Source organism: Pipistrellus hanaki (genome assembly GCF_964339955.1).
Source record: "Pipistrellus hanaki genome assembly, chromosome: 11".
In the NCBI taxonomy this organism is placed as follows: Eukaryota; Metazoa; Chordata; class Mammalia; order Chiroptera; family Vespertilionidae; genus Pipistrellus; species Pipistrellus hanaki.
In genome coordinates, this window is record NC_140513.1 from 27,532,827 (window position 1) to 27,546,969 (window position 14,143).

Consider the following 14,143-nt stretch of genomic DNA (forward strand, 5'->3'; position numbering starts at 1 on the left):
AGTATATGTACATGTATTTTTTTAATATATTTTATTGATTTTGTACAGAGAGGAAGGGAGAGAGATAGTTAGAAACATCGATGAGAGAGAGTCATCGATCAGCTGCCTCTTGCACACCCCCTACTAGGGATATGCCCGCAACCAAGGTACATGCCCTTGACCGGAATCGAACCCGGGACCCTTCAGTCTCCAAGCCGACGCTCTATCCATTGAGCCAAACCGGTCTCGGCTGTACATGTATTTTTAACTTATGTAAAAAGTACTCTTTTGTAGCCCATTCTGATTCTAATTTATCTCACCTAGCTGTTTAAAATTTTTTTTTTTTTTTTTTTTTTAAGAAAGTGAGGAAAGGAGGAAGAGGGAACCGTCGTCATTGTGAAAGAGCATGCTCAGTTGCCTCTCTTACACACTCCAACCGATTGAACCCGTGACCGACCTTCTGGTGCACAAAACGATGTTCCAACCAACTGAGTCACCAGGTTCCTTGCGCTCGGTCCCTCGTTCTTTTTAGTAGAGGACTGTCTTCAGAAACCGAGAACGGGGCTCCAGATCACCCCCTTGTTTTTGAGGCCCATTCACATCGCTGTGTGTGGCCCAGTGTCCCTGGTGTTCACCCCGGGTTTCTTTCTCATTTCCTCCATGACAGACTCCCACACTAACTCACAAATACTGCTGTAGGAACAGCCACCCGCCAGGGCGAGCAGAGGCACAGGGATTTGAACCCTGACCTGTGACCTTTTCCTACCCTGCTGCTTCCCGTGGAGATGGCATTTGCTTCCTATAGAACTGTGTGCTGAATTTCTACATCTTCTAACAAATAAGCTAAGAAAGTGCAGATCGAAGTGTACTCCCCCAGCATCCCAAGGAGGGGAAAGTAATCAGAAGAGGAACGGAGGTAAACATGGCTTCTGCCATACTGGGCTTGGAGTTCTCAAGTGGCAGGCCCTGGGCTCCCTGTTGGTGACTGTCTCCAGGCCGAGCGTGGAGGCCTCAGAGGAGGCGGGATGGGGGGACTGCCTCAGTATGGAGGCGAAATTCTTTTTCTTTTTTTTTAATTTATTGATTTTTACAGAGAGGAAGAGAGAGAGAAAGAGAGTCAGAAACATTGATGAGAGAGAATCATCGATCAGCTGCCTCTTGCACACTCCCTACTGGAGATGTGCCCGCAACCAAGGTATATGCCCTTGACCGGAATCGAACCTGGGACCTTTCAGTCCACAGGCCGATGCTCTATCCACTGAGCCAAACCGGTTTCGGCTGGAGGGGAAATTCTTAAAATAAAAAATACCAGATTGTTGCCCAGCCAGCATGACTCAGTGGTTGAGTGTCGACCTATGAACCAGGAGGTCACAGTTCAAATCCACGTCAGGGCACATGCCTGGGTTGTGAGCTCGATCCCCAGGGTGGAGTGGAGTGTATAGGAAGTAGCCGATCAGTGGTTCTCTCTCATCATTGGTGTTTCTGTCTCTCTCTCTCCTTCTCCCTTCCTCTCTGAAATCAATAAAAATATATATTTTTTAAAATGCCAGACTGTTACTCTAATTCAGGGGTCTTCAAACTACGGCCCGCAGAGGAGTCTGATCCGGCCTGCCAGGTTTTTTGGGCAGTGAGCGCAGCCGAGGTGTTACAGTAGGAATTAGTAGTTCATATAGTCCGGCCTTCCAGCCCTCTGAGGGACGGTGATCTGGCCCCCACTTTAAAAAGTTTGAGGACCCCTGCAGTCTAATCCTTTCTGAGAAGTTCAGATCACTCCTCCCAGCAAGGTCTTCCTGGGCGCACAGAATTTCCCGGCAGTGGCCTCCTGAGCCTTTCCTGGTAGTGATAAGAGGGCAGGCACGCAGTTTCCACAGATTACAGCAGAGAGGTGGAGGGAGGGAGAAGGGCTGGGTGAGGAGGAAATCTATTTTTGGGCCAGGACCAAGCAAAGCAGAAATTCCTCCTGGGACAATTTTCCCCCGTGGACAAACACTGGGAGGCCTGTTTATTGGGCTTTGAAAGCCTGTGATCCTCAACACTGTTTCTTGACCTCAGGGCCTTGTATCTGTCTCTGTGGTTGCACTTCCGGTGAAAACCTTTTTGGGGGGAGGCAGAAGAGGGTAAAGGGATAAATGACGATGGAAAAGACTTGACTTTGGATGGTAAACACATAACACAGTATAAAGATAATGTATTATAGAATTGTACACTTGAAACATATACATACACACACACACACACACACATATATATATATATATATGTGTATATATATATATATATATATATATATATATATATATATATAAGCCCTCTCCCCTGCCAGCCCCAGTCGGCCCTGATTGAGACTGGACAAGGTGGCCCCGATCGCCAGCCAGGCTGAGGGACCCCACCCGTGCATGAATTCCTGTTCCGGGCCTTTAGTATAATAATATTAATCAATGTCACTCCAGTAAAAAAAATTTAAAAAAAAAATATATTTTATTGATTTTGTACAGAGAGGAAGGGAGAGAGATAGAGAGCTAGAAACATCGATGAGAGAGAGTCATCGATCAGCTGCCTCTTGCACACCCCCTACTGGGGATCTGCCCACAACCAAGGTACATGCCCTTGACCGGAATCGAACCCGGGACCTTTCAGTCCCCAAGCCGACGCTCTATCCATTGAGCCAAACCGGTCCCGGCTCACTCCAGTAAAAATTTTAAAAAGAAAGCCTCTTTGGGTCACCCCAGGACAGAAGTGTGCTGTCATGCCCCCAGTTCTGGGATCTCCAGAGGCTTCTCAGCATTCTCTCCTTGATCCTTCTGCTTTAGAAGTCAGGAATCGTGACCTTGTGTGTTCAGAAATGTGCTTGAGGAGGGTTAGGTCAGTGAGGTCAGATAAAATTCACTTTCGTGCCACCTGGGATCAGTTGGTAGCTCCTGGAGCCCTAGGTTGAGAAGGTTCTGAGACAGATTCCCCATGGGCACCGTGTAGGGAGGGCAGAGGGGCATGTGCACCTCGATTTGCTGTCCACTGTAGATGCATTCACGAACACGAGAACTCTAAAGGATTAATAAGGGGAAGATAAGGGTGACTTTTGTTGTTGTTGGGGGTGGGGGTGGGGGGGAATCCAAGAATGTTCTTGAGGAAATCTATCAGTCTCTGGCCTTCAGTTTCAAACTCTCATGTGTAACATGGGGCTGAAACATAATTCTCAAAATCCTTCCAGCCCTGGTCTGCCAGGATTCTTCCATGTTCTAGCTCAAAAAGGGTCCAGACCCGTGAAAGTGATGGAACCTGACCATGGCTTGGCTCCCTTAGGTTAGGCCTTGAAAGCATTGGTGACAGGATCCTGGACTGAGTGACCACAAAAGGTTTTTCTGATGATCTCACAATCCACACCAAGACTTTGAATTTGGGGATTGTTTTCTTAAGGAACAAGTGGTATTTAGTGAAGTGCCTGTTTGATGTGGCAGTGTGAGGTTTAGCTAAGGAAATGAAACATTTTCATTAGGCTGTCCACTGCCACAAAGTTTTGAATTATAGGCCTAGAACCTGCAGGAAACTTATTTTAACACTAGAGGCCTAGTGCACGAAATTTGTGCACTGGGGTGGAGGGGTCCCTCAGCCCAGCCTGCACCTTCTCCCAGTCTGGGACTCCTCCCTTCTTACTGCCCCCCTGCTCGCTGCTCCTTACCAGTTTGTCTTGCTGCTCCTTAGCACTGCCGCCACTGCCACTGTGCTCGCCAGCAGTGAGCCCTGCTTCTGGCTGAGCAGCACTACCCCTTTGGGAGTGTGCTGACCACCAGGCAGAAGCACCTGCGCTGAGCATGTGCCCCCTGGTGGTCAGTGTGCATCATAGTGACCGGTTGTTCCACCATTCCGTCAATTTGCATATTAGGCTTTTATTATATAGGATTGAGGGTGGGGGGTGTGCCCATCAATCACAGATGAGGTGCTATTCCTGGAACCAGAGGCGTCTTAAAAACACAGAACGGGGGAGTGTTCTTGCCCTTGGTTGCCTTGGTTGTACATGTGTATTAGGACCATCTAGGTTTTCAAACATTAAAGGCAAGATGGTCCCCTGCTCTGTTAGCTCTGCTTCTTAACTTGGAGTTGAACTTGTGCTGTGTGGATAAACACATGTTTGTGCATGCTGCGCTGCCAGTGACTGTCCCAAGTATATCAGTAAAAAGGAATGGCATGACATACAACCCCTGCCCTCACAGAGGAGAGGGAGCAGGCAGGGTGCCCTCATCCTGCAGGGCTCAGTGTTGTGTTAAGGGTATTTTGGGCATCTGGAGCGGGGACTGATTGGTCTGAGGACCTTGAGGAATTCTGGTGGTTTAGCAAATGTGAAAGGGAGACAAGGAGTCTACACTGGGTTGGCTCTAGATTAGCAGGGCTTGCTGGGCCGAGCAAGGGAGCAGTGGAATTTGTCTGAGTTGAGCTCACACATTGAAGTTATTGAGTGACTTACACGCAAGGCCATGACCTGGACTCCCAACTGAGAAGCCCACGTGGCAGGGCTTTAGCTGGGGGAGCCGAGGACAGGCTCACATCTGCTCATCTGCTTACGTAACCCTGCTTCCCAGCTCCCAGAGCCAAGAAAACACACAAGCCAGCCCAGCGGGGCCGAGGGCCTGTGGTAGCACACGCCGTGCGCCTCACAGCAAGGGAGCCTTGGCTTAGCACGAGGACTGTCACGAAGCTTTCAGCCCCTGGTTTCTTCCCCTCGCCTCTCCCTGAGCCTCCAGCCGTGGCTCTGAGACCTGGCCCCAGGTCCGCAAGGTTCTGGGCAGGGCTGGTCACTGCCCTCCTGGAGTATGAACTCTGTGAATTTCCTCACCGGGACAGAACCCAGGGGTGCAGCAGAGGTCTGCTCCTGTGGGTAGCAGGAGATGTGCCGGACACTCCCGGGGGCCTCCTGGCTGGTACTGGACCCAAGGCCTGGGGCTGCCACTGACGGCCAAGTGCTGTCCACTCTCAGGTGAGATCTGCAGGGTTCTCAGAGCTGTGGAGGCTTCACAGAGAGAAGGTGGGGGAAGAATTGCCAGATTGGGCAGGGAAGGCAGGGTCTGGGCATCAGTGTGCCTTCCATGTGTTGGAGACATGATGGGGGTTGTGAGAAGGGGGCAAAGAGGAGTGGGAGAGTGAGAAGAGGCGGTTCAGTGTTAAAGCTCTACATGAGCCCTTGGAGGAGCCTGTGGGGGTGGAGGTCTTCTGGATCAGGCTGAGTTGTGGTCCTTGCAATTTACGAAGGGGAAACCAGTATCCTGAGTGCAGGCCCTGCTTGCCCAAAGATAAATTATCCAGCAAGTCACCGATGGAGCTAAACCAGGGCCCAGGCATCCTCTCTCCTCTCCAGGAAACCTCAGGACCCCCTTTCTGGAACTCCTGAAGGGGCAAAACTAAGACCAGCCTGTAGGTGTCTGCTTCAGGAGGCTGGGCAGGCCCAGTGTGGATTCCTGTTTTCTGGGCTGGTTTCCGAAAGTGTGAGCAAGTTGGTAGGGTGACAGTCCAGATGCCTCTGGGGTTCCTGGAAAGGGGGTTATGTTTAGAAGCATCTTGAGAAGCGAAGGTACGGCAGGGCTGGGGCGTTGCAGATGTTGCGGGGCCCTCTGAAGTGAGAAGAGCCCAGTGACAGATCTTTTTCGTGTTTTTCACAAGGGCACTGTGCAGCAGGGCCTCCCAGAAGACTGCCCGGGGGGCAGCGAGGCCTGCCGGACCCCGTTGGGAAGGGCTGCCTCTGTGACCTGTGAGTTGACCCTCCTTACCTTGCAAGCCCAAGACTTGTGAAGGTGGGAGATTCTCTCCCCATTGCCCAACTTGCCCAGACAGAGTCACATAGGCTCTGCCCTAGCTGGTTTGGCTCAGTGGATAGAGCATTGGCCTGCAGACAGGTCCCATTTCTGGTTAGGGACATGTACCTGGGTTGTGGGAGGCAACCAGTCGATGTGTCTCTGTCACATCAGTCAGTGTCTGTCTGTCTGTCTCTCTCTCCCCCCCAGCCCCCTTCCATTCTCTCTAAAAAGCAATGGAAAAGTATCCTCGGGTGGGGATTTACAACAAAAACAGGACAGAATCGCCTAGGCTCCTTTTTTTTTTTTTTTTAAATATATTTTATTGATTTTTTACAGAGAGGAGGAGATAGGGATAGAGAGCTAGAAAAGTCGATGAGAGAGAAACATCGACCAGCTGCCTCTTGCACACCCCCTACCGGGGTTGTGCCCACAACCAATGTACATGCCCTTGACCGGAATCGAACCTGGGACCTTTCAGTCCGCAGACTGACGCTCTACCACTGAGCCAAACCGGTTTCGGCTCACCTATGCTCCTTGTTAATTATCCACTTCGGTCCTTCCCAAGGACTGCCCAGTTCAGGCTCTCCGAGGGAAGGGCCTGAGAGTCCATATTTTTTACAAATTGCCTCTGGTGATTTCTGATGATACCGTGTTTCCCCGAAAATAAGACATCCTCCGAAAATAAGACCTAGCGCATGGAAAGATAAGACATCCCCTGAAAATAAGATCTAGCGCAACTTTGGGGGGGGGGGGGGGGAATTAATATAAGACACTGTCTTATTTTCGGGGAAACAGGGTAGGTTTGGGAAAAACTGGTCCAGGCATCCCCTTACTTAGTCCTAGAGCCGTGGTCGGCAAACTCATTAGTCAATGGAGCCAAATATCAACAGTACAAAGATTGAAATTTCTTTTGAGAGCCAAATTTTTTAAACTTAAACTTCTTCTAACGCCACTTCTTCAAAATAGACTCGTCCGGGCCGAGGTATTTTGTGGAAGAGCCACAGTCAAGGAACCAAAGAGCCGCATGTGGCTCGTGCAGTTTGCCGACCATGGTCCTAGAGTATAAAGCCAACACTCACCTGAGGGCACCCTAGGTTGTGCAAGCTGGTCAGCCAGCAGCCCAGGGAGGGGAGGATCTGTAAGGCCCCTGCCCTCCAGAGAGGGAGGTGCATGGCCCAGGAGGCAACAGGGCTTTGGCACCCAGGGGGTCCCTTTCCTTACCCCAGGGGATCTGCTGTCTAATGAGGAAAGGAAAAGGACCAGGCAAGACCGGGACTCCGCTCTTAAGATTCTGGCCTGTCTCTCCATGCCACGTTTGCCATCAGAGGAAAAAGGAAAGGGCATTTCTGGCAAAGAAGAAAGTGCAGTCATAGGTCTGGTTTATAAGAATGGGGAGGGAGGCAGAGCTGAGACTGAAGGGCCTTGCTGCCAAGCTAAGAGGTTTGACCTTGCCTTGTCCGAGGCGACACGGCCTTAGAGCCATGGGAGGTTTTTAGTGGGAAGCTGTGTCTCAGGTCCTGGGTCCGGTGGTGCTGGAGCTGGGTCAGCACTGGACAGGGGGAACGGGAGTGGTGTACCGGAGGTGCAGGGGAGGGGAGAGGGAGAGGAGATGGCGAGTTCGCACCTGTGGACAGGCAGGAGGAGCAGGAGTCACAGCTGCCTTTTCCCCGGCTGTCTCATTCCGGGAGGGTGAGTGATCTCTGGGGACAGGGTGCTCCGAGAGCCACATGCTATTGACAAACAAGGTGACAGAGTGTGCTCACTGCTTCTCACTGGCGTGTTTCAGGTGAACTTGCTCTGAGTTTGTGGTCAGCGTTCTCGCCTCTGCTCCTTTGTGCTTATGACTAGCTTGCTTCACAGGGGAAGCTGGTTCTACTGAAGCCGCGGTTTGCCGCTCTATTGACTAATGAGTTTGCCAACCACTGCACTAGAGTGTCCGTTCTCAAACTGCGTCCCCTGATAAGATGATTCTGTGGCCCAGTGAATTGGGGAGATGGTGAGTTGAATAAAGTGAAGCAGGTTTTATGATTGCACAGCTTCTCATAGCCTTTGGTGTACGTCCTGACTTCCCAGAAGCAGGAGTTAGTAGACAGGGTTCCTGCCCTCATTTGACCAGGGGAACGTGTTCTTCTGTTAAGCATCCTGCTAGGATGAGTGTTTCTTGGAACCCTCTTTGAGAAAGTTTGTCCTACAGAGAATACTGGGGGCCTGGGTTCAAGTCAGGACTCAGTCCCCAATTCCCTGTGTGGCCCTGGGCCAGTCGCCTTTCTCCTGCCCTCACCATCTGTGCCGCATGAGGGACAGTCCCCTGCAGCCCTCTCGTAGTGCCACCTGTTTCTGTTTAGGAGACAAGAACTTCCGTGTCTGTATCTGGGTCTCGGCCTTGGCCTTTCCCTCTGCTCCTAACTTGCCACTAACTAAAAACCCACCTTCCATCCATATCTCATCCGTTTTTCATCTAAGCCAAAGCGCTCTCCTACTAACTAATTTCTCTCATCTGGAGCCACGTTCTTCTAGGCCAGAACCTTTGTGGTCGTCCCTGACTGGATTCCCTCCCTTCTTCATCCGCCTCCTACCTCTCCTAAGCGTTCTTCTTTGATGTTCTTTCCAACCGCTTTCTTCTCCCCTTGCCCCCTCAGCCTCCTCTGGGGTCTCATTTCCTCCATGCCTTCCCGTTTCATCTGTGCATCAACCCATGAGACATGGGCTACGCATGCCACTCTCTGCTACCTTCTGCTTTCCTCCACACTGACCTCTCCAACACACACACACACACACACACACACACACACACACACACACACACGTTTCCTCAGCTAGGCTAAGTTCAGAGAGAACCTGCCCAAAGCCACACTAACGGGGAGGTGGCAGGGCTATGTCTCAACCTCAGGATTTCTGAGAAAGTGCTTCCTCCTCCATGCTTTCTGATCCTTGCAGCCGCCTGCCAGGAAGTCAGAGCAGAAATGGCCCCATTTCCACTTCACAGTTGAGAAACACGGAGCCTGAAGGGGGTGTGGCCTGCATAGGCGAGTGCTCCGCAGGGTGACCCGCCATCCAGGTTTGCCCTGCACAACGAGTTTCCTGGGATGGTTGGTCACCCTTGTGCCGGTTGGTCCCTAGCGCTGGGCACAAAGGCCTTTTCCATGGCCGCACTGCCTCTCTGGAAGAGCTGGGTCCTGCGGCCTGGCCGCCTGGCACCCCCTGGGACGCAGCGAGTCCCACAGCCTGCTAACCTCTCCTTCCTCCGCCCCTGCAGTCGGCCCCATGCAGATCGAGTTCAGCATACCTGTGGACTTGGCGCTTGTGGCGAAACAGAACCCCGAGGTGAAGGTGGGTGGTCGCTACGCCCCCAAGGACTGCGTCTCTCCTCACAAGGTGGCCATCATCATCCCCTTCCGCAACCGGCAGGAACACCTCAGGTACTGGCTGCATTACCTGCACCCGATCCTGCAGCGTCAGCAGCTGGACTACGGCATCTACGTTATCAATCAGGTGAGGTCCGGGAAGGGGGAGCCAGGGAGGAAGTGTGTGTGTGTGTGTGTGTGTGTGTGTGCACTGCAAATATGAGAGTGAAGAGATGGGCCAGTAAAGGAAGTAGTTTCCCTCATGTCTGAATTTTATAACCCTATCACTACCACCCTTTTTATTTTAATTAGTGTAAATAGGCTAAACGCCATACAGCGAGCGTGCTTGCTTGTTGCTGTAACTCTTTAGGCCAGGGAAACGGGCTGGGATGCTTTGTTTGTGTGTTTTGTTTTCTTTGGAAGTACCCTTCCAACAAAACGGAGAGAAAAATAACAACTCTTATTCTCTCCAAATAAAGCAATGACTGTTTTCTGTCTCTGGGTAGCTGGGTGTTTTCCTTTTTTAAAAAATATAGAAATACCCATTTGGAGTCAGACTTTTAGTTAACGTCAGATTTATCCGGTTTTACTGCTGTTTCTGAGGTACTCACAGGAGACAGTGCTCTTCGTTCAGGCCTGCGTGCCAGGCCCCAGCAAAAGTTTGGGGAAGTTTTATTTGTGGGCCCCTGAAGGTCATGTGGCCTGAACTGAGTCTGAGAGAAGGGAGCTTCTCTCTGTGTCTCTGATCCATGTGTGTACTGGGTTAAAGAAGCTGTTGGCAGCATGTCAGCCTTCAGCACCATGCCCTGGAGAAATCTGATTGATCTCTGAGGCAGTATTGTGTGTTTTTTTAAAATATATTTTTATTGATTTCAGAAAGGGAGAGAAAGAGATAGAAACATTAATGATGAGAGCAAATCATGGACCGCTGCCTCCTCCACACCCCTCACTGGGGAGTGAGCCCAGAACCTGGGCATGTGCCCTGACTGAGAATCGAACTGTGACTTCCTGGTTCATAGGTCGACGCTCAACCACTGAGCCACATAAGAACACAGACTGAGCAAGAACACAGACATGTTAAAGGAAGAAGGAAGGATAGAAATGTAGTTTATTTTGAATACTTACATTCGCCTCTTTAGACTATAACCTTCTAGGTGCAATAACACATCTAATTTATCTGTATACCAAATTTCACTGACATTCATCTGAATAGACAAAGTGTGCCTATTTCTAAAAGGCTGAATGTCCATTTCAAGATAAATTCCGAATCTGCTTGAGGTAGTAAAGTTGTTGTTAGTTGACAGCTTCTATCAAAGTTGAGGGTCTTTGTGTGGCTCCCCTTGGACCAGAAGGGAAGCTGAAAACAGCAGTGTGTCCATCAAGCCTTTCGGAGGCCCCCTGTGCATAGTCCTGCACATCAAGCCTTTTGGAGGCCCCCTGGGCATAGTCCTGCACCAGTTGCTGCAAAGAGATTCTGAAGATGTGTGAGGCCCTCCGTCTACCTATCCCAGTTCTTCCATTCCCTCTTCTGGCAATTGGGCCCTTCCAGAAAACAATCCGTTAACAATCCCAAATAACACGTGATTGGGTGGTGGCTTCCAAATGCTCTGGAAGCTCAGGAAGAGGAGCAATGGCCTGGGAGAACCAGGATAAAAACTGGGTTCTAAAGGCTGGAGGGAGACCTGGCCATCTTCGGTGGGGCCAGAGAATGGGGACTTTACGGGAGAAAGCAGCCTTGGGTGTTCCTGGAGAGCGAGATGACCATTGGGTAGGAAGGCAGCAGAGGCTCCAGGGCCCCATGTTGGAGCTGAGTCTGCCTGACAGGAAAGAGCAGATATTTGCTTTTCCAGGGAACTGAAGCTCAAGATTGGGAGAGCAGATTGTGGGCAAACTCCTCGGGGCTCTTTGAGTTTCTTGGCCAAGTGAGGCACGGACCAGGGCCCTGAGAAAAATCTATCAGTGAGATAGCTGTGGGCCCGTTACCTTGGAAGAATGTTGGAGAATATAAGAGAGAGCAAGTAAATGCCAGGCCACTTCAATCCAACAAGCGTTTGTTTAAGAAACAAATGTGAGAGGAACATCAATCAGCTGCCTCCTGCACCCATCCCTACCGGGGATTGAACCCTCAACCTGGGCATATGCCCTGACCGGGAATCGAACCAGCAACCTTTCAGTGCATAGGAAGATGCTCAACCCACTGAGCCATACTGACCAGAGAAGCCTCTACATCTTTTCCTTCTCTTTCAAGGGTTAATTTTCCTCTCTGTCTCCCTCTCCCTCTCCCTAATTGTTTTCTTCTGCTCCAACTCCACCCTGGTTATTTCTTTGGAAAAATATAATCTGATCTTGAGATAACCAAGTCTAAGGAGAAACTTAATTTTGCCCTATCTTTCTAGTAGAAAGAAAGAGACAGACAGACAGACGGACAGACAGACAGATAGACATAGAATAGACATCTTTGGTTGCCTCCCATATGCACCCTAACTGGGAATCTAACCTGCAACCTTTTGGAGTACTGGATGACACTACAAAGAACGGAACCACACCAGTCAGGGAGAAACCTAAGCTTTTTGAAAGAAAGAGGCCAAGGAGAAACACTGCATCGTGCCCCCTCTCCCCGCGGTTTAACTTAGCAACTTCTTGTGTCCTCTGCTTTGTAGCTGTTTCAGAGGCAGAAAGGGGGTTCAGAAGGGCGATTGTAGCATCAGGCTTCAATCTTCATTGAGCAAACAGGCATCATTTGAGACTCTCAGTGACTTCCTGGCTCAGACGCCCCATTGTCATTTTGACCGTTTATCCCCAACCCCAATTAAGATTAGAGAGAAAGAAAAAATTCAGAAAAAAGAAACAGAAAAATTAAAAAACACCCAAATGATTAGAGAGAAAGAAGGCTTAACATAGGAGGGGGCTCTGAGACATCTAGTCCAGTGGTTCTTAAGTTTTTAAGAATAGAACCAAAAAAAAAAAAAAAAAAAAAAAAAAAAGAATAGAACCTTTACTCCCTCACTTCCCCTTCAGTCTTTGCTGGGATTTGCCTGAACCTCTGAGACCAGATAGTGTGACAGTGTCTGCTCTGCTTCACGGGTAAAGCAACAGAGGCTCAGAGAAGGGAAGTAGGAAGTCACATAAATCACATAAGCTGTAGCTCAAGCTCCTGTCCCTGATTCCTGGTGCCCTCTCACTGCGCGGGGAGCAACTCTCTCCTCAAGGCCAGTCAGTCCCTCCCGAACGAGCTTCTTCTCAAAGCTGGTCTCCACGCCTGGGGGTGAGCTCAGATTGCCTGGGTTCTGGCTCTGCTGCCACTAACCAGCTGGTGCCCTTCGGCGTGAGTTCTTCAAAAAAAAATTTTTTTTTAAAACATTTTTATTGATTTCAGAGAGGAAGGGAGAGGGAGGGAGAGATAGAAACATCGATGATGAGAGAGAATCACTGACTGGCTGCCTCCTGCATGCTCCTACTGGGGTTTGAGCCCACACAAACCGGGCATATGCCCTTGACTGGAATCAAATCCTGGACACTTCAGTCCGCAGGCCAATGCTCTATCCACTGAGCCAACCCGGCTAGGGTGAGTTCTTCCATCTGCGTTCAGCTGAGTTCCTCCATCTCCTCGTCCGTCGGTGGGAGAGCAGGGTTTTAGTACTTCCCACAGAGGGCTGTGAGCACCTGACACCTGGTGAGCCCTCAGGAACACCGGTTATTACTGCAATGACTGGAGTTTCTCCTCCTCACCCCCCCTTCTTCCTGCCTGTTGTCTCTCTAATCAGGCCCGAGGCCCGAGGTGATAAACTCTTTACTGCTCTCCCTCTTCCTGCTTCACCCCCCTCAGTCACTCAGGACCAGCTTCGGGGACTCTCCCTCTCGTGTGTGTGGCTTCCCTGGAGTCAGAGGAGAGCAGATAAGGACATAAAGCCCAGAACCTCAGGGGATGCAGGGACCATGTCAGCCTGCCAGCTCCTTCAAAACAGGGTTGTGTCTCAAGTTCCACACACAGGGGGGTGAGCTTTCACAGGCTTTTGTGGCTCCTGCCCCTGTCCACATTAGGCCCTTAAGCACCCCATTTTGGTTTGGGCCCTTCCAGGCACCAGGAGAACTTACCGTACGTCACACAATACGGGGGGGTGGAGGGAGGCTTACCAGTCGACACTGAGAACAAGCATTGCCGTTTGCTCTCGGGTCTTCTGCCCGAGCACACCGGTGTCTGAGACCCGCGTTAGGGCTCTGGCACTGCCAGCCTGTTGGAACTAAGGGTGCTGCTCGGAGACACAGAAGTCCTCCCCGAGGTCCAGCACTGGACCTGTGGGGCCGAGGGGACACCAGGTGTCAAAGTGGGTGTCAAAGTGGGTGGGGGGCGGGGTGCACACTGCACTTCCTCATACTGTAAGGAAGCTAAAGCCACCCAAGGTAGAGGGAAAGACAGGTTGCCACCTGGCACCACCGGCCCTGAATAAATACAGGATGTGTGTGGGATCACCCGGCACAGGAGTAAGTTTCCACAGGCCCACCCACCTGGCCAGGTGGATTGGTAATCGCCGTGGCAGCCCTCTGCCCTGGAGCCAGCATCCACTTCCGTTTGTATATCCCCTGGCACCTCTGATCTCTCTGGTTCTACCATGCCCCGCCCTTTCTTTAAACATTTCAGTGTTCCCCTGCTGCCTGCAGGCGAGGTCTGAAGCCCGGGGTCTGAAGCCCGAGGTCAGCATCCAGGACCCTCTGCAGTCCAGCCCTGACCCGCCTCAGCCACCTCCTCCTCCTCAGGCTCCATTCACCCCATTGTTCCACAGCCATCCTGGATTCTCCGTCTTCACCCAGACACACTCTGCTCCCACGGGTGCCTTTGCTTAGCTTTCCCCCTGTCCTGCTTGCCTGCCTTTCCCTCCCCCACCTGCTCTCTTTCTGGCCACCATTTGAGTTCCCTCCTGCCCCCCCCCCGCCCCCCCCTCCAAAAAAACCACACACACAACAAAAACACAAAAAACTTATTAGCTCTGTGAAGCCCCAGGTGGGGCTGACCTCTCCCTCCCTGCTGCTCCCAGGCCA

At 51.1% G+C, this 14,143-nt stretch overlaps 1 protein-coding gene and 1 long non-coding RNA gene across 2 annotated transcripts in view; one reads left to right on the forward strand and one right to left on the reverse strand.

Annotated features, from left to right (window-relative positions):
* Positions 1 to 14,143, forward strand: part of B4GALT1 (beta-1,4-galactosyltransferase 1) — a 47,558-nt gene that overhangs the window by 16,918 nt on the left and 16,497 nt on the right. The window contains exon 2 of the mRNA XM_084898001.1: positions 9,019 to 9,254. Within this exon, the coding sequence (XP_084754127.1) occupies positions 9,019 to 9,254 (236 nt within the window). The remainder of the gene's footprint in view (positions 1 to 9,018; positions 9,255 to 14,143) is intronic.
* LOC311629695 lies at positions 9,948 to 14,035 on the reverse strand. Its single transcript, XR_014796240.1, has 2 exons — positions 13,835 to 14,035; positions 9,948 to 13,759 (listed from the first exon to the last, which is right to left on the reverse strand). It is a non-coding gene; the product is annotated as an uncharacterized lncRNA (long non-coding RNA).